Source organism: Pecten maximus, chromosome 8 (assembly GCF_902652985.1).
Source record: "Pecten maximus chromosome 8, xPecMax1.1, whole genome shotgun sequence".
Taxonomy (NCBI): domain Eukaryota; kingdom Metazoa; phylum Mollusca; class Bivalvia; order Pectinida; family Pectinidae; genus Pecten; species Pecten maximus.
Window position 1 is genome coordinate 28,285,232 of NC_047022.1, and position 21,125 is coordinate 28,306,356.

The following is a 21,125-nucleotide window of genomic DNA, read 5'->3' on the forward strand; positions in this document are numbered from 1 at the left end:
ATCTACGGGATTATCGGGTGTACCATTATCTACGGGATTATCCAACGTACTATTACCTACGGGATTATCCAATGTACCATTATCTACGGGATTATCGGGTGTACCATTATCTACGGGATTATCCAACGTACCATTATCTACGGGATTATCCAACGTACCATTACCTACGGGATTATCCAATGTACCATTATCTACGGGATCATCAAGTGTACCATTACCTACGGGATTATCCAACGTACCATTACCTACGGGATTATCCAACGTACCATTATCTACGGGATTATCGGGTGTACCATTATCTACGAGATTATCCAACGTACCATTATCTACGGGATTATCCAAGGTATCATTACCTACGGGATTTCCCAATGTACCATTACCTACGGGATTCCCAATGTACCATTATCTACGGAATTATCCAATGTACCATTACCTACGGGATTCCCAAGGTACCATAACCTACGGAATTATCCAATGTACCATTACCTACGGGATTCCCAATGTACCATTATCTACGGAATTTTCCAAGGTATCATTTCCTACGGAATTTTCCAAGGTACCATTGCCTACGGAACTTCCCAGTGTATTATTACCTACAGAATTCCCAAAGGTAACATTACACATGTTATTTCCCAACGTAAAATTACCTACGGAACTTCCCAATGTACCATTGCCTACTTAATTTCCCAAAGTACCCTTACCTTTGCGACTTCCCAAGGTACCATAACATATAGATCAATAGATAAAGTTATTAATATTGAAAACAAGAAAATGTCTATACAGGCACTTACTTTTCAGTTACTATTATACACGAAATATATATTAATTAAGATCTACGATGAAGATAGCATCAATGTGGAACTAAGTGGAGTCATTAATGTTAATGCAAATGATTCATTGTTTCGGAAACTGGACACATCAATTCAGGAATTTTACTTTAACTTCTCTGTAACCTGTTTAAATATGTGGACTGCTGTTGTTTTGTCCAATAGTCTCTTTTTTTACTCAAAAACGCCATTGATTTTTCTTGTTTTGTTAGATTAGTATAGTACTTTACATGGGGAAGGTTTCGATAAAAGTACCAGTCCATTTGTTGCAGACCCTTCTCTTCATACTTTGTCCGATTCCGTATCAATTCTTCCATGCAATCCGGTGCAATGGGATCGTACAATCGGTCAAACTTGTTGGCGATAATGTGTGGTCTGGACGACAGCCATGGAAGGTCACCTATTCCAAATATACACACGCTCCGCGAAAATCTGCCAAAACAATGGGGCTTGTCCCAGGTCCATATTACAGCACGTGACAAGAACGTACTAGATGCGTGACTCGTCTCCAGGGAATAACCCCCTGGGGCCCAAGGGAGACCGTTTAATGTTGCCCATATCGTCTCCTCTGGCGACAGCGAATCATTCAGCCAGTGAATGAACTTTTGTGCAACATCATCTTCATGGAGAAATTCTACAAATTCCCTTCGAAACATCCCATATGCGCTGCCTTTACGTAAAGTGATGTTAAAAGAAAAATCGTCCTTAGTGGCATTTTTGTCTTCCTTTAAAAGGCCTCTTACAACTGCAAAATGCTTTTGAACACGAAATTTCAAATGCTTCGGAAATAAGAAACTTTCAATATCATTTGTTCCCTGAAGAGCTTTAAGAATTTTCACCATTTCCAGATTTGTCCTCAGTGGTAATTCCTGTCCCGTTAGGTTAATATAGTACTTCCACGTAACTGCTCTCGCCAAAAGTTCGTGCATGCATTGCAATTCGGCCAAAACATGTGATAAACTTGCGTAAATGATATCAATGCGTTCATGAATGATGAAGATATTATGGAAACAGGCGGCTAGTTTGTTCATGATGTCGAACACTTTTTGACTGGCTTTCTTGTCAATATATAGACAGTAGACATTGTGAGGCCGGTATATCAGGCGGAGGAGTTGTTCGGCCTGGTCGGTCGATTTATGCATTTTAATGGCGAATGCTAGAGGGTAGTCTAGCTCCTCTTTGCTGAGAACAGTCCTGTCGGTCAAGTAGCCATGAGATTTAATCAGTACTTTACATGAATTCACTAAGTTGTCCAAAGAACAATTTCCGGATATACGTTTTTCGTGGCTCGTATTTTTCGCTGATTTTATTGCAGCGGCGTCTCCCGTGAACAGCGACCTGCAGTTAACATGGGAGTTTGGACGGATTCTGCACATCTCTATTAGTTTCTCCTCGTCACTAAGACTTCTCATTGAGAAGGAGTTGTGAGAAGAGTCGTCGCTATTATCATCAGACGAAAGCAGGCCCCGTGTATTACAGCTATTGGACGTTAAGGCGACCTTGGTGTTGACCTTGAGTGAGTCCCATATCAGACCTATAAATACCAGTTGACAGAAAACAGTCAATCCGAGAATAACCCCGCGCGCAGATCCAAATGACAAAGGCATTGTTAAATTCTAAAAGAAGGTCTTTCATTCAAATTTCATTCAAATATTTGTATACAGATGGCCTATTTGACACTAAATACTTGAATACTCGACAATTCCGGGGCGATATTGAAACAGGACAGGCTTTTACATCACAATCAAACCAAGTCAGCACCAGGAGTCTATTATCCCCAGCGTGTTAGTCGATGTTATCAAGCATGTCCGTCTCTGCTACACAGACTTCACCTTTCTTCATCACTGAAACAAACAAATGTCAATTTATAAGAAACTAACTTCAAATTCAGTTAATTGTATTGCGCCATATTTATTGAAAAGTATTACTGAAACTTCCCCTGTTTTGACGACCTGCCTCTACCGTCCCCGCTAATTGATTAATTAGGGATACACAATTGCATTATTCTACAACAATTGTGAAAGTTCAGTTCTATCAACTTATTCTAACCAATTCTTGGTACGCCTGAGAGCGGGCGAGGTATCTTATTGTGAGAGAAAACAGGAGTACCCGTATCTGGGGAACCCCACGTGGTCAGTACCCGTATCTGGGGAACCCCACGTGGTCAGACAGGTGACCTCATTACCTTTTAACGTCCGATTGAGGAATCGAACCCTGGTCGCCTTGATGAAAGGCGGGTGCGTTACCACTGCGCTACCCAGCTACCCAGTCAATGAGAGACACACAACGCTTTAATTATTCAACATGTAGTTTTAGTGACCCTGGAATGTTTCATACCAAATTAAACAGAAATATATCTGTGATTCATTAATATTAGTAGCAGAAATACAATGTTGACATATATCGATAGTGCGCGATATCCTGAGCATTTTGGGCGTCATTCGTCAGTACATGGTAACCGGCCGATCAATGGCCTTTAGTGTACCATTGGACACAAATGTTAGTACATGGTAACCAGCCGATCAATGGCCTTTAGGGTACCATTGGACACAAATGTTAGTACTGTAGATGGTAACCAGCCGATCAATGGCCTTTTGGACACCATTGGACACACTTGTTAGTAGATGGTAACCAGCCGATCAATGGCCTTTTGGACACCATTGGACACAAATGTTAGTACATGGTAACCAGCCGATCAATGGCCTTTTGGACACCATTGGACACACATGTTAGTAGATGGTAACCGGCCGATCAATGGCCTTTTGGACACCATTGGACACAAATGTTATCAATGGCCTTTTGGACACCATTGGATACAAACGTTAGTAGATGGTAACCAGCCGATCAATGGCCTTTAGGGTCCCATTGGACACAAATGTTAGCCAGTGGTAACCCGATCAACGATTTTCATATTATAAATTGAGTTGTTAAAAGGATTATATCGATAGGATATGTATGGTACAATGATAAATATATAGGCTATGTATGGTACAATGATAAATATATAGGATATGTATGGTACAATAATAAATATATAGGCTATGTATGGTACAATAATAAATATATAGGATATGTATGGTACAATAATAAATATATAGGCTATGTATGGTACAGTGATAAATATATAGGATATGTATGGTACAATAATAAATATATAGGTTATGTATGGTACAATAATAAATATATAGGCTATGTATGGTACAATGATAAATATATAGGCTATGTATGGTACAATGATAAATATATAGGCTATCTATGATACAATGATAAATATATAGGCTATCTATGATACAATGATCAATATATAGGCTATGTATGGTACAATAATAAATATATAGACTATGTATGGTACAATAATAAATATATAGGCTATGTATAGTACAATGATAAATATATAGGCTATGTATGGTACAGTGATAAATATATAGGCTATGTATGGTACAATAATAAATATATAGGCTATGTATGGTACAATAATAAATATATAGGCTATGTATGGTACAATAATAAATATATAGGTTATGTATAGTACAATAATAAATATATAGGCTATGTATGGTACAATAATAAATATATAGGCTATGTATGGTACAATGATAAATATATAGGCTATGTATGGTACAATAAATATATAGGCTATGTATGGTACAATAATGAATATATAGGCTATGTATGGTACAATAATAAATAAATAGGCTATGTATGGTACAATACATATAAAGGCTATGTATGGTACAATAATAAATATATAGGTTATATATGGTACAATAATAAATATATAGGCTATGTATGGTACAATAATATATATATAGGCTATGTATGGTACAATAATAAATATATAGGCTATGTATGGTACAATAATAAATATATAGACTATGTATGGTACAATAATAAATATATAGGCTATGTATGGTACAATAATATATATATAGGCTATGTATGGTACAATAATAAATATATAGGCTATGTATGGTACAATAATATATATATAGGCTATGTATGGTACCATAATAAATAAATAGGCTATGTATGGTACAATAATAAATAGATAGGCTATGTATGGTACAATAATTAATATATAGGCTATATATGGTACAATAATAAATATATAGGCTATGTATGGTACAATAATAAATATATGTCTATGTATGGTACAATAATAAATATATAGTCTATGTATGGTACAATAATAAATATATAGGCTATGTATGGTACAATAATAAATATATAGGCTATGTATGGTACAGTGATAAATATATAGGATATGTATGGTACAATAATAAATATATAGGCTATGTATGGAACAATAATAAATATATAGGCTATGTATGGTACAATAATAAATATATAGGATATGTATGGTACAATAATAAATATATAGGCTATGTATGATACAATAATAAATATATAGGCTATGTATGGTACAATAATAAATATAAAGGCTATGTATGGTACAATAATAAATATATAGGCTATGTATGGAACAATAATAAATATATAGGCTATGTATGGTACAATAATAAATATATAGGCTATGTATGGTACAATAATAAATGTAAAGGCTATATGTGGTACAATAATAAATATATAGGCTATGTATGGTACAATACTACATATATAGGCTATGTATGGTACAATAATAAATATAAAGGCTATGTATGGTACAATAATAAATATATAGGCTATGTATGGTACAATAATAAATATAAAGGCTATGTATGGTACAATAATAAATATATAGGCTATGTATGGTACAAATATATTTATTGAATGTATCCTCCCCTTTCTCACAACTAAAACACATACGAGAATAATTGAGGGCGAGAGTTTTTAACCAGAACTTATGATTAAATAAACTTCCATTGTGACTAAATGAAGTGTACTATTTAGGATTCGGATACAGTACCGTCCAAACTTAATATACATGTATAACATATCTATTGTATATGGTATATAACACTTCCACTATAGGCATCTTTTATCTCAATTCAGGTCAGATTTTAGACATGTCTAACATAAAAACAACTTATACTTCACTGGTTCAGGTCAGATTTTAGACATGTCTAACATAAAAACAACTTATACTTCACTGGTTCAGGTCAGATTTTAGACTTTCTCTAAATAACGCGACAAATTATACATGTACTTCCGATTATTGGGTTGCCGATTTTGGTAACCGGTTTGCGGTCCGGGTAACCGGTGAACCATGACACCCTTTTCCGGTTGCTTGGTTCCAATAACCGGTTATTAAAAACCCATTTGTTTGACTTTCCTATCATAAAGTATAAAAACGCCTTAATTAAATCATTTTAAACAAAAAAGTACCTTACCTGGCCCATGCCGCCTCGTGGGAAAAACAGGTGCTGGTATGTTTCTGTGTCTCTCTGAAGAATAAAAGCGTTTTGTTTATAAATATTTACCCGATTTGAAAAAATGCATTTTCCATTATGGTAATCCATTATAAACTACTATCGCTATTGTTACCGACGGGACCTAATCGAAGATACAGTATGGGAAGTTGGCTCACAAACACGCGCTGTCTGTACCAGTTTAAACAAGTCATTATCTACCTGTACAGGATTGGTCAATTCAATCTAAACAAATATTTCTACATGTTTTTTGGATAGTGTGGGATATTTTAGAAATACATGGTATACCTTTGCTAGAGAAGAGTGATTTGATATAATGTCTTCTGAAAGTTTAGTTTATAATAAAGGTTTAATTCACGAGACACTTGTGTGAATACAACATTTGAGGTAGATTGTTCCAGCCCTGTATCTTTTATGAAGACGAGTTGTAAAACTGTGTAGGTTTTATTTTCTGATTTTTAATTGTTTTCCATCAAAAAGTCATGCATGAAACAAAAAGATTCACTGTGTTTCCGTATTACAAAAGCATCACGGGATGATCAATTAGCCAGCGTTTCTTTGACACCACCAGTAACACCTTTCATGTCCGTGACATCACCAGTAACACCTGTTGTGTCCATGACATCACCAGTAACACCTGGTGTGTCCGTCACACCACCAGTAATACCCGTTGTGTCCGTCACATCACCAGTAACACTGTTGTGTCCGTGACATCACCAGTAACACCTGTTGTGTCCATGACATCACCAGTAACACCCGTTGTGTCCGTGACATCACCAGTAACAACCGTTGTGTCCGTGACACCACCAGTAACACCTGGTGTGTCCGTCACATCACCAGTAACACGTGGTGTGTCCGTCACACCACCAGTAACACCTGTTGTGTCCGTGACACCACCAGTAATACCTGTTGTGTCCATGACATCACCAGTAACACCTGTTGTGTCCGTGACACCACAAGTAACACCTGTTGTGTCCGTGACATCGCCAGTAACACCCGTTGTGTCCGTGACACCACCAGTAATACCCGTTGTGTCCGTGACATCGCCAGTAACACCCGTTGTGTCCGTGACACCACCAGTAATACCCGTTGTGTCCGTGACACCACCAGTAATACCCCGTGTGTCCGTGACATCACTAGTAATACCCGTTGTGTCCGTGACATCACCAGTAACACCGGTTGTGTCCGTGACATCACCAGTAATACTTATTGTTTTATTACTTGCTTTTGCAGAATAATTGGGAATTTCACTATATCTCCCTTAAAGGGTCTCTAACCTATAACATATCCTTGTCTTGATATGGAGATGTTTCCGAAACTTAACAGAAAATAAACAAATATAGTTTTGCAGTAGTGGTAGGACATGTTTCTCTATATAATGAGTCAGTATAGTCTGTTTCATATAACATTGTATATTTTTATGTTTATTGTTTACTGATGTCTCCATAGAAAGAAAACGAAAGTTGACCATGCTTTAAATTCAAATTCTTTGTTTAAACAAATCACTCCCCTCTCACAGAAGGAAATGTATTCACCACACTATTTACGTACAACATTTATTCCTTGCAATCCCGTGTTATAAATTACACTTGTCCAACCTTAGTCGTTGAAACTTGTCACGAATGCTATCAGAGTGAAGCCTTTTGTACATAGTAGTGATGTATGAGAGGAGGCAGCTATTCTTCAGTGTTGAAATAGACAGTGGAATTTGATAACATGTAACTATGTTAATTCATTTCATCTTGCATATTCGTAAAAACAAATCCATAATGCATATGTATTGTACTAAATATACAGTAAGTTTCACCGTACTGTATATCAGTGTACTAAATACACAGTGAGTTTCACCGTACTGTATACCATTGTACTAACTATACAGTGAATATATCATTGTATTAACTATACAGTGAGTTTCACCGTACTGTATATCATTGTACTAACTATACAGTGAGTTTCACCATACTGTATATCATTGTACTAAATACATAGTGAGTTTCACCGTACTGTATATCATTGTACTAAATACACAGTGAGTTTCACCGTACTGTATACCATTGTACTAACTATACAGTGAGTTTCACCGTACTGTATATCATTGTACTAAACACACAGTGAGTTTCTCCGTACTGTATATCATTGTATTAACTATACAGTGAGTTTAAACCGTACTGTATATCATTGTACTAACTATACAGTGAGTTTCACCGTACTGTATATCATTGTACTAACTATACAGTGAGTTTCACCTTACTGTATATCATTGTACAATACAGTGAGTTTCACCGTACTGTATATCATTGTACTAACTATACAGTGAGTATATCATTGTATTAACTATACAGTGAGTTTCACCATACTGTATATCATTGTACTAACTATACAGTGAGTTTCACCGTACTGTATATCATTGTACTAACTATACAGTGAGTTTCACCGTACTGTATACCATTGTACTAACTATACAGTGAGTATATCATTGTACTAACTATACAGTGAGTTTCACCGTACTGTATACCATTGTACTAACTATACAGTGAGTATATCATTGCACTAATTATACAGTGAGTTTTACCTTACTGTATATCATTGTACTGACTATACAGTGAGTATATCATTGTACTAACTATACAGTGAGTTTCACCGTACTGTATATCATTGTACTAACTATACAGTGAGTTTCACCGTACTGTATATCATTGTATTAACTATACAGTGAGTTTCACCGTACTGTATATCATTGTACTAACTATACAGTGAGTTTCACCGTACTGTATACCATTGTACTAACTATACAGTGAGTATATCATTGTACTAACTATACAGTGAGTTTCACCTTACTGTATATCATTGTACTGACTATACAGTGAGTATATCATTGTACTAACTATACAGTGAGTTTCACCGTACTGTATATCATTGTACTAACTATACAGTGAGTTTCACCGTACTGTATATCATTGTATTAACTATACAGTGAGTTTCACCGTACTGTATATCATTGTATTAACTATACAGTGAGTTTCACCGTACTGTATATCATTGTACTAACTATACAGTGAGTTTCACCGTACTGTATATCATTGTACTAACTATACAGTGAGTGTCACCGTACTGTATATCATTGTACAATACAGTGAGTTTCACCGTACTGTATATCAGTGTACTAAATACACAGTGAGTTTCACCGTACTGTATATCATTGTACTAACTATACAGTGAGTTTATCATTGTACTAACTATACAGTGAGTTTCACCGTACTGTATATCATTGTACTAACTATACAGTGATTTTCACCTTACTGTATATCATTGTACAATACAGTGAGTTTCACCGTACTGTATATCATTGTACTAACTATACAGTGAGTATATCATTGTATTAACTATACAGTGAGTTTCACCGTACTGTATATCATTGTACTAACTATACAGTGAGTTTCACCGTACTGTATATCATTGTACTAACTATACAGTGAGTTTCACCGTACTGTATACCATTGTACTAACTATACAGTGAGTTTCACCGTACTGTATACCATTGTACTAACTATACAGTGAGTATATCATTGTACTAACTATACAGTGAGTTTCACCGTACTGTATATCATTGTACTAACTATACAGTGAGTTTCACCGTACTGTATATCATTGTACTAATTATACAGTGAGTTTCACCGTACTGTATATCATTGTACTAACTATACAGTGAGTTTCACCGTATTGTATACCATTGTACTAACTATACAGTGAGTTTCACCGTACTGTATATCATTGTACTAACTATACAGTGAGTATATCATTGTACTAACTATACAGTGAGTTTCACCTTACTGTATATCATTGTACTGACTATACAGTGAGTATATCATTGTACTAACTATACAGTGAGTTTCACCGTACTGTATATCATTGTACTAACTATACAGTGAGTTTCACCGTACTGTATATCATTGTATTAACTATACAGTGAGTATATCATTGTACTAACTATACAGTGAGTTTCACCGTACTGTATACCATTGTACTAACTATACAGTGAGTATATCATTGTACTAACTATACAGTGAGTTTCACCTTACTGTATATCATTGTACTGACTATACAGTGAGCATATCATTGTACTAACTATACAGTGAGTTTCACCGTACTGTATATCATTGTATTAACTATACAGTGAGTTTCACCGTACTGTATATCATTGTATTAACTATACAGTGAGTTTCACCGTACTGTATATCATTGTACTAACTATACAGTGAGTTTCACCGTACTGTATATCATTGTACTAACTATACAGTGAGTTTCACCGTACTGTATATCATTGTACTAAATACACAGTGAGTTTCACCTTACTGTATATCATTGTACTAACTATACAGTGAGTTTCACCGTACTGTATATCATTGTACTAACTATACAGTGAGTTTCACCGTACTGTATATCATTGTAATAACTATACAGTGAGTTTCACCGTACTGTATATCATTGTACTAACTATACAGTGAGTTTCACCATACTGTATATCATTGTAATAACTATACAGTGAGTTTCACCGTACTGTATATCATTGTACTAACTATACAGTGAGTGTCACCGTACTGTATATCATTTTACGTGTGTATCAGAATACAAAACTTAAACTGGAAGCTCGGTTTAAATTACCGTGATTTTGTTTGATGGGTCAGGGATAATAGACCTTGTAAGAATAATATATAATATGAAGAAAAAGATAACATAAAACTATCAAGATGCAGTAAAATTGAGTATGTTTCCGTAAGAGCGAATTCCTTTTCAAGTTTGTTCCCGACAAGGAACCGTAGGGTGGTCGAGTGGCACAGTGGTAACACACTTGACTTTCACCTAGGCGGTCGGGGTTCGATTCCCCGATCGGGCGTGAAAAAGATATGGTCATCTGCTAGAATGATATTAAGAAGTTTAGAATGAAGTCAAGAAGTCTAAAATGATGTCAAGAATTATAGAATGACGTCAAGAAGTCTAGAATGATGTCAAGTAGTTTAGAATGACGTAAAGAATTCTAGAATGATGTCAAGTAGTTTAGAATGATGTCAAAAAGTCTAGAATGACGTCAAATAGTCTAGAATGATGTCAATAATTCTAGAATGAAGTCAAGAAGTCTAGAATGATGTCAAGAACTCTAGAATGATGTCAAGTAGTCTAGAATGATGTCAAAAAGTCTAGAATGACGTCAAATAGTCTAGAATGATGTCAATAATTCTAGAATGAAGTCAAGAAGTCTAGAATGATGTCAAGAACTCTAGAATGATGTCAAGAACTCTAGAATGATGTCAAGAACTCTTGAATGATGTCAAGAAGTCTAGAATGATGTCAAGAAGTCTAGAATGATGTCAAGAAGTCTAGAATGACGTCAAGAATTCTAGAATGATGTCAAGTAATTTAGAATGACGTAAAGAATTCTAGAATGATGTCAAGTAGTTTAGAATGACGTAAAGAATTCTAGAATGATGTCAAGAATTCCAGAATGATGTCAAGAAGTCTAGAATGATGTCAAGTAGTCTAGAATGATGTCAAGAAGTCTAGAATGATGTCAATAATTCTAGAATGATGTCAAGAATGCTAGAATGAAATAATGCGCCATTTATGCTGTACGAATACGATCTGAATACGTACTGATTTAAACGCGAAATAAAAATATAAAATTAGCAGGAGCCCTGTCGTCTAAAATGTCCTGGTCATTCCAGACTATTAAGGTGAAAAGTTAATAAAAAGACAGAGGGTGGATGACGCGTTTTGACGAAAAACAATAAAAACGTGTCAGTTATAAAATATAAAATTCTGATTAATAACAAAAATAGATACATCTGCTGGTACGACCACCGAATCTGAATCTAGTAGAAACATTCAAATATCGTATTCATCATCTAATTCACAATCTTTTAGCCCACGACATAATATGTAACATTTTCCAATTAAAACACATTAAGATATTGATAACTGAAGTTGACACACTTAATTACATGTAATTGCTTTTTAACTGGAAAATCTATAAGGTTAATTGAATTATTTAAGGTTCGCCCAGATAAAGTTAAAGGCACACAGCTTATCAATAATCTCTTTTAATCTGAGAAATTATCTGGCTGGTTCCGATTACAAATGAAACCATTAGTGCAACATGTGTGTCTAGATCGTATTATCGTTATCAATTCAGTTAGTAATATAACTGGGGCTCTGTTGGAATATAAACACTTATACGCGTGTGTATAACTTGTTACATTCTAAAGTTTCGCTTTCGTTTTACTTTTATAAAACATGTTTCATATCACAGCATTGGCTGTGTATTCATCTTTTTATGAAAGGTTTCGGATATAAAACAAATAAAGTCTCACACTTTGCTAGTTCTTATCAAATATTTTGCAGAACTTCAAAGGTAATATTGTACGGTACAACTGTATCGTGTTCATGCACATTTTCTATAAAGTATTAGATTTGGAAAGTGTCCTACTCAGCACATACAGTTCACACGCATCCATTGTAGTTTACCACAGTATTCTAGTGGTAATACATTTACATGTTATGTCAGATACTTAGACAGTATACCCCATCACTACACGTATATACTGTAGTATGTATGACACACAATGTAGATGTCCGTTTCCATTTCGTACTAGATTCATGAAGTAAATCTGAAAATGAGAACGGAATAACATCGTACAACCAGTACGGTTTGCCTGTATCCACGAAAAACCAGATCACCATGAATTTTCTGTAACTGTTACGTCACAACATTATATAGTATGTTGAGGGGAGTTTTATTAGGACAGTTTTCCTAATTTTCCTCCTTTAATAATTAACTCGCATATAACTACACCTGAGAAGATTGTTTGTCCAATAGGATAAATATACATTTGTATTTGGTTTCAAATATATGTTTAATATCTACTCTTTTTCTCCTTGTATGCACAGGGTTTCGTAATAAATGATATGATATATGAGATGGGTCGTACATATACATGTATATATCCCTAAACAAGGGACAAAGGTGACGTCACGGCCGACCTTGGGCGCCAATTTTCGAACAAGCATAGCCTCACAACATTTACTTTATATATCACCGGAACAATTAAGTGATCTCGTCTCTTTTATACTCTACTTTTAACATCCACAGTAGTTAGTTTTTCATTCCATTATCTAATTCCAGTTTTATAGCAATTTTGTTTACAGTTTACATAGATGCCACCCTGACCGACTTCCATAGGACCGGAAGTTGCTCATTTGAATTAATTAAATTAAAACTTTATAAAATATTGATCTATGCTTCAGGAAGGGACCATTGACAACCACATTAGGACGGATCATTGACAACCACAGTAGGACGGATCATTGACAACCACATTAGGACGGATCATTGACAACCACATTAGGACGGATCATTGACAACCACATTAGAACCGACCATTGACAACCACAGTAGGACGGAACATTGACAACCACATTAGGACGGACCATTGACAACCACAGTAGGACGGACGATTGACTACAACATTAGGACGGACCATTGACAACCAAAGGAGGACGGAGCATTGACAACCACAGTAGGACGGACCATTGACAACCACATTAGGACGGACCATTGACTACAACATTAGGACGGACCATTGACAACCACATTAGGACGGACCATTGACAACCACATTAGGACGGACCATTGACAACCACAGTAGGACGGACGATTGACTACAACATTAGGACGGACCATTGACAACCACATTAGGACGGACCATTGACAACCACAGTAGGACGGACGATTGACTACAACATTAGGACGGACCATTGACAACCACATTAGGACGGATCATTGACAACCACAGTAGGATGGACCATTGACAACCACAGAAGGATGGACCATTGACAACCACAGAAGGACGGACCATTGACAACCACAGTAGAACGGACCATTGACAACCACAGTAGGACGGACCATTGACAAACACAGTAGGACGGACCATTGACAACCACATTAGGACGGACCATTGACAACCACATTAGGACGGACCATTGACAACCACAGAAGGACGGAGCATTGACACACACAGTAGGACGGACCATTGACAACCACATTAGGACGGACCATTGACAACCACAGTAGGACGGATCATTGACAACCACAGTAGGACGGACCATTGACAACCACATTAGGACGGACCATTGACAACCACATTAGGACGGACCATTGACAACCACAGTAGGACGGATCATTGACAACCACAGTAGGACGGACCATTGACAACCACATTAGGACGGACCATTGACTACCTCGTTAGGACGGACCATTGACAACCACAGTAGGACAGACCATTGACAACCACAGTAGGATGGACTATTGACAACCACATTAGGACGGACTATTGACAACCACAGTAGGACGGACCATTGACAATCAAGGTAGGACGGACTATTGACAACCACATAAGGACGGACTATTGACAACCACATTAGGACGGACTATTGACAACCACAGTAGGACGGACCATTGACAACCACATTAGGACGGACCATTGACAACCACAGTAGGACGGACCATTGACAACCACAGTAGGATGGACCATTGACAACCATATTAGGACGGACCATTGACAACCACAGTAGGACGGACCATTGACAACCACATTAGGACGGACCATTGACAACCACATTAGGATGGACCATTGACAACCACATTAGGATGGACCATTGACAACCAAAGTAGGACGGACCATTGACAACCACAGTAGGACGGACCATTGACAATCAAGGTAGGGCGGACTATTGACAACCACAGTAGGACGGAATAGTGACAACCACATTAGGACGGACTATTGACAACCACATTAGGACGGACTATTGACAACCACATTAGGACGGACCATTGACAACCACATTAGGACGGCCCATCGACAACCACATTAGGACGAACGATCGACAACCACAGTAGGAGCAGTGATATGATGTTGTATGATTTAATTTATGAATTAAGTAATTGTAGAGAATTAGAGGGAAGCCAGTGTTTTCTCGCGAATTTTAATCTCTGATAATATCTATAGCAATGTAAATACAGAGAATCTTCTGTCTTATCGATTCCACACAAACTTCAGATTTTATCTTTGATCACAAAATATGCACACGATAAAGAACTGTGAAACATGCAGTAGCTGTCGTTTTTGAGGAAGATTCTCGTGACCTTGCCGGATATGGCGCACCCCAATCGACTTAACCGTCTGCCTACACGCAGTCAGGCGCCAGGAGGTAAACTGGAGCGGCTAGCAAACATGCACAAAATTACGATAGCTACGTTTTAAAATATTTTCAAAATAAATTTGAAACGCAAGTCTCGAAGCAGTTTAATTTTTTGTCATCAAACTTCGAGAAACCTATTTCTATTGTGACCGCTGAGCTAGACGGCGAAACATGTCGTGCTATAGATAAATCAGATGAACATGTCCATTAAAAGTAAAAATAAATATAAAAAAATATATAGGTTTCGGCGAGATATAATGAAGATGTATATAGATATGAAAACAATATTAAATGGAGTTATATAGAAATACGGTAGTTTATATATATATTTAAAATTATAGATAATACAAGTAAAAATCACAGTTAACCACTGTCATAGGCCGAAGACCTAAATGGAAATAACACATTGCTGTTGGATGCCGGGTGAGACTCGATCATCTTAGGAATGATCCTTTAAACAGGGAAAAGGACCTTCGTCGGGGGGCAGACGTTAGGTCAGAAGGGACGACGGACGAGAGAACCAGCTGATTTAGTGGGATCAGCCAGTGAGTCGGAGGTTATCATAGAGGGATACCATGTCAAAGCACTAGTGGACACCGGTTCTACTGTTTCAACAGTAAGCTAGGATTTTTATCAGCAACATCTTCAACATCTAGAGTTGCGTCCACTTGATTCTGCTTTGAAGATAGAATGTGCTGATGGACATTATTACCTTATGAAGGAATAATAGAGGCTGATGTGTCATTCCTTGGTGCTGGAATCGAGGATGAGGCAGCGTCACTCAAAGGAGTATTTCTCGTCGTACCCAATAGCCCCTACAACACTACAGTACCAGTTCTAGTTGGAACCAATATACTAGACGTTCTGATGACTGCAGTTAAAGAAGAATGTGGCGTTTCATTTCTACAAAGAGCCAAACTTGTGACTCATCTGTATTTAGCCTTCAGGTGCATGGTACTTAGAGAACAGAAACTGAAGAGGAACCATGATAGACTTGCCATTGTAAGAAGTGCGGGACAGAGGCCAGTGACCATAACACCAAACTCGACCATAATGCTGGATGGCTATATGGATCATTGTATACCGTATCCTCGAGTATGTGCTTTACTTCAATCAACACGTGGCTCTGTTATTCCTGAGGATTTGGATATTACGCCAAGTATAGTTTCTTATGCCCATGACCACCCATCCCCAGTGCAGATACATGTCAGCAACCTATCCACGCGGACAGTCACTATCCAACCTAGAGCTGTGATATGTGAACTACAGCCAGTTACTGTGGAGGATGTTCATCGTGTTGAGGACACTAACTTAGAAGATGCACTGGACCAAGTAGAAGTGTGTTCGGATAACCTTACCACAGACCAATGTACCCGAGTACGACAGCTGTTGGAGCAGTTCAGGCCCATCTTTGCCACTAGTGATATAGACATTGGACGCACTAGTGAAGTGAAGCATCGCATTGACCTAGATGACAACACGCCATTTAAGCAGAGATGTCGAAGGATAGTACCATCCATGTTTGAAGAAGTTAGAAGTCATCTACAACAGATGTTGGCTGCTGGTATCATCAGGAAATCTCATTCTCCGAGGACTTCCAACGTGGTTCTTGTACGGAAGAAATCTGGAGCACTTAGAATTTGTGTGGACTTTCGCAAGTTAAACCAACGTACAATTAATGATGCCTACGCTCTTCCTAGAGTTGACAAGATGTTAGATTCTCTGGCGGGACAACAAATTCTTCTCTGTGATTGACATGAAATCAGGATATCATCAGGTGGACATTGAAGAGGAGCATAAGGAGAGAACAGCCTTCACCGTAGGACCGCTGGGTTTTATGAGTACAATCGCATGCCTTTTGGATTGGCCAATGCTCCAGCTACCTATCAGCGGCTTATGGAAGAAGTGATGGGTGAGCTTCACTGCAAGATTTGCTATGTGTGCATCGATGATGTCATAATTTTTACGAAGACTTATGAGGAACACCTACAGAATTTGAACCAAGTGTTTCAAAAGATCTCTGAAGCGGGATTGAAGTTGGCACCAAACAAGTGTTCCTTGTTCAAGAAGAAAGTAAAGTACGTTGGCCATGTCATTTCAGAGGATGGAATTGAACCTGATCCAGACTAAGTAGCTAAGGTTGAGAACTGGCCCAGACCCGAGACACCAGAGGAAGTTAGAAAATTTTTAGGATTTATCGGGTATTATCGTAGATTTATCAAGAATTTCAGCCGTGTTGCCAGACCTTTAACCATCCTAATGCCGTGAAGACAAAAGGGAGGAAGGGACAGAAGAAGAATGAGTCACTGTCACAGCCATGGGTATGGGGATCTGATCAGGAGGAGGCTTTTATGGAACTGAGGAATTGTTTGTCATGACCACCAATAGTAGGATACCCAGACTTTGACAAACCGTTCGAACTCCACACCGATGCATCCCTGCTTGGCCTTGGTGCAGTTCTATACCAGGAACAGGACAATGCCAAGCGAGTCATTGCATATGCCAGCAGAGGGTTATCCAAATCAGAGAAGAGGTACCCTGCACATAAACTAGAGTTCTTAGCACTCAAGTCGGCTGTTACTGATAAGTTTTCAGATTACCTGCGGGGACGCTCATTTACAGCGATAACTGATAACAACCCTTTAACACATTCTCACATCAGCAAAATTGGATGCTACCTCTCAGCAATGGGTTGCTGCCCTGGGAAACTATGACTTTGACATACAGTACAGGCCCGGGACAAGTAATGCTGATGCTGATTCGATGTCGAGACACCCATCCTTGATGAATGACAACATAGAAACTGGAGTTATTTCTACTGACATAATCTAGGCCATCAGTAATAGCATTCAGTCACCACCGTGTATTGAGAGCCTTTCTATGTCTGCAGCTACTCTGGATGGTATTTCCAACTAGGCAAATGAGAAGCAACTTGATGTGAAATGTGCACAGAGGCAGCATCCGGTGCTATCCATATGGATTCCACTTGTTGAGGCAGGAAAGAGACCTCTTCGCCAGGAGTTACCCAATTCCCAGGAACACTCTGTCTTGCTTAAGAACTTCGACAAATTGAGGATGAAGGATGGACTTCTATACCGGGAAGTTACAAAGGATGGAGATACCATTTTTCAGCAGATTGTTCCCAGGTCCAGAGTTCCTATTGTACTGTACTTACAATGGTACATGATGACATGGGTCATCAAGGGCGAGACCGGACTTAATCCAGGACAGGTTTTACTGGGTTGGAATGACTAGGGATACAGATAATTGGATCAAGAAGTGTGATCGTTGTGTGCGCCGGAAGACACCCACCAACGAACGGGCACCACTTGTTAGTATCCACACCCATCAACCCATAGAGTTGGTCTGTATGGACTACCTTGGATTGGAGACTTCTAAAGGTGGATATGCCAACATCCTCGACATAACCGATCATTTCACCCGTTATGCGATGGCTGTTCCAACGAGGAATATGACAGCTCGTACCACCGCGGAAGCATTTTTCAACCATTTTGTTGTTCGTTATGACCTACCGAAACGGATTCACTTCGATCAGGGACAGACTTTCATGGGAAAGATTTTGAAGGAGCTATGCACCATTACAGGGATGGAGAAATCCAACACAACTCCTGACCATCCCATGTCCAATGGATTGTGTGAGCGGTTCAACCGTACCCTGCTCAACATGCTTGGAACCCTAACTGAGACAAAGAAACAGGACTGGAAGTCACATGTACCAGCTCTAGTTCACGCCTACAACTGTACGCGTCACGATTCTACAGGTCATACGCCATACTTTCTGATGTTTGGACGTAACCCCAGACTCCCTGTGGACTTGGCCTTTGGCGTGGAAGCTGAGACGACTTCAGCAGAGTCCCTCACTTGTTATGTGGATACCCTTAGGCAACGACTTTACAAGGCATACGAGATTGCGGCCGCCAGCTCTGAGAAGGCAAAGACCAGACAGAGGGACATCTACGACACCAGAGTTCGTGGATCATGTCTCACTGTTGGTGACCGAGTTCTGGTAAAGGTAGTTGCATTTGATGGGAAACATAAAATTGCTGACAAGTGGGAGGAGTGTCCGTACTTGGTAAGAGCCCAAACAAATAAAGACATCCCAGTCTACCAGGTCAAGAGGGAAGATGGAGCCGGAAGACTGCGCACAGTGCACAGTAACCTTTTACTCCCGATAAACTTTCTTCCTGGGAAGACGATGAAGCCTACGCCAGCCCCTAGGGCACGGAAGCCATCTGTTCCTAGGAGACCGCCTCGAAGCATCCAAGAAGATGTTTCTTCGGATGACGGTACCTCTTCGGATGATGAGATGATAGCATTGGGAGTTAGCGTCAACAACCACGCTACGTCCGGACCCAATGCTAATCATCAAGAAGTCAGCAGAGAAGAACAGGAGGAAGCTGATGTTGAGGATCAGGACGCCGGAGAGGATGCTCTCCTAGAACCGATCTCAACAGAAGATGGCGGCGTAGGAAATGACACTGATGAGGAGACAGTGAAGTCATCACAGAGTGACCCAGAGGATTGTCCTGCTCCTAGACGATCACAGAGAGCCAGGACAAAACCTAAGTGGATGGAAAGTGGGACCTATGTCTGTAGTCAGCGCACCAAGGAACTGCCGGATTGGCAAGTGCGAGCCAACTTTTTGGTTGAGATGACAAGGACAGGTCCCCTTCAAGACAAGGATGTCTCTGCTGCTCTCCTCGGTATAATCAATGGACCAAAGGGATAGTTATGTGTCCGTCACTAGGATAGATCCTGTTTATTTCATCTATTGTCTTATCATTTATGTTTTACTTATGTTTTATGTTTGATTTGACTATGATTTTGTTTCAGGTAATGTATTTAATTTATCTGAAAAGAGCTCTTTCTTGTTTCTGTGTTGTCGAGGACGACATTTAACAAAGCAGGGGAGGATGTAGTAGAGATGAATTTAGTGTTTTCTTTATTAATATATTATGTAGTTTTTATGTATTTTATTTTGTGTCGCGCCGTCGTGTTACCGTTGTTTCCGTACCTACGTAGTAATCGCGTCCGTATAGTGTTCCGTGGTATGAGTCTGTATTCCGTAGTCGTAGGTATTTTGGAGTTTGTGTTGTCATATTCTATGCAGTGTGACGTCTTATTGTGCCAAGTTACGTCTTGTGTTCTGATTGGTCAGTTGGTTGTGTTCGTTGTCTTTGTGTGGTCAAGTGGTCAGTTGGTGCGAATACGTTCTTTTATGTGGACGGACATATTTATTGAGACGACGATGAAATGACAAAGACATATATGTGAGCTGTGTGCAATATAATAGAGCTGTGTGTAACTACGTACCTGTATAGGTATATAGCGTCCTGTGGTCGGCTCTGCGCCACACGCAGGGTTTTATGAACCACTTTGTCTGGTCAACAAATAAATCCGGAATATAACGAACTTATCATGTGGTTGTGTTTCATTGAATAGTACCAACACCCTGTTACATTGGCGCCCATGTAGGGACCCGGGGAAAATACACAGGATTGCTCCACAAGCATCGCTGTTACTCCTGGAAACTCGAGGACGAGTTCTTTCCTGGAGGGGGGGTATGTAACCCAGGTAAATACTAGCCGCAATATATCGCTCGGCTTGAGAGATCTTCTCTTTAGCTCGATCGGTTGAGCGTAAGACTACTAAGCCA

General features: G+C 38.6%; 2 protein-coding genes across 2 annotated transcripts in view; one reads left to right on the plus strand and one right to left on the minus strand.

Annotated features, from left to right (window-relative positions):
* Positions 1–396: 396 nt before the first annotated feature.
* LOC117333071 (beta-1,3-galactosyl-O-glycosyl-glycoprotein beta-1,6-N-acetylglucosaminyltransferase-like) overlaps positions 397–21,125 on the minus strand; it is a 36,340-nt gene continuing 15,611 nt past the window's right edge. Inside the window, exons 2-3 of the mRNA XM_033892197.1 lie at positions 6,158–6,211; positions 397–2,671 (exon numbers count right to left, since the gene is read on the minus strand). Coding sequence (XP_033748088.1) covers positions 938–2,434 — 1,497 coding nt within the window. The 5' untranslated portion in view covers positions 2,435–2,671; positions 6,158–6,211 and the 3' untranslated portion in view covers positions 397–937. The remainder of the gene's footprint in view (positions 2,672–6,157; positions 6,212–21,125) is intronic.
* Positions 17,300–18,703, plus strand: LOC117332248. Its single transcript, XM_033891132.1, has 2 exons — positions 17,300–17,521; positions 18,365–18,703. Exons 1-2 carry the CDS (start codon positions 17,300–17,302, stop codon positions 18,701–18,703), a joined length of 561 nt encoding a protein of 186 aa, XP_033747023.1.

Bases quoted from the DNA above. Each gene is read 5' to 3' on its own strand.
- LOC117332248 (XM_033891132.1), top strand. From the start codon at position 17,300: ATGCCTTTTGGATTGGCCAATGCTCCAGCTACCTATCAGCGGCTTATG. The intron at 17,522-18,364 runs GTAAAGTACGTT...ATTTCCAACTAG, and splicing joins GTTCCTTGTTCAAGAAGAAA to GCAAATGAGAAGCAACTTGA.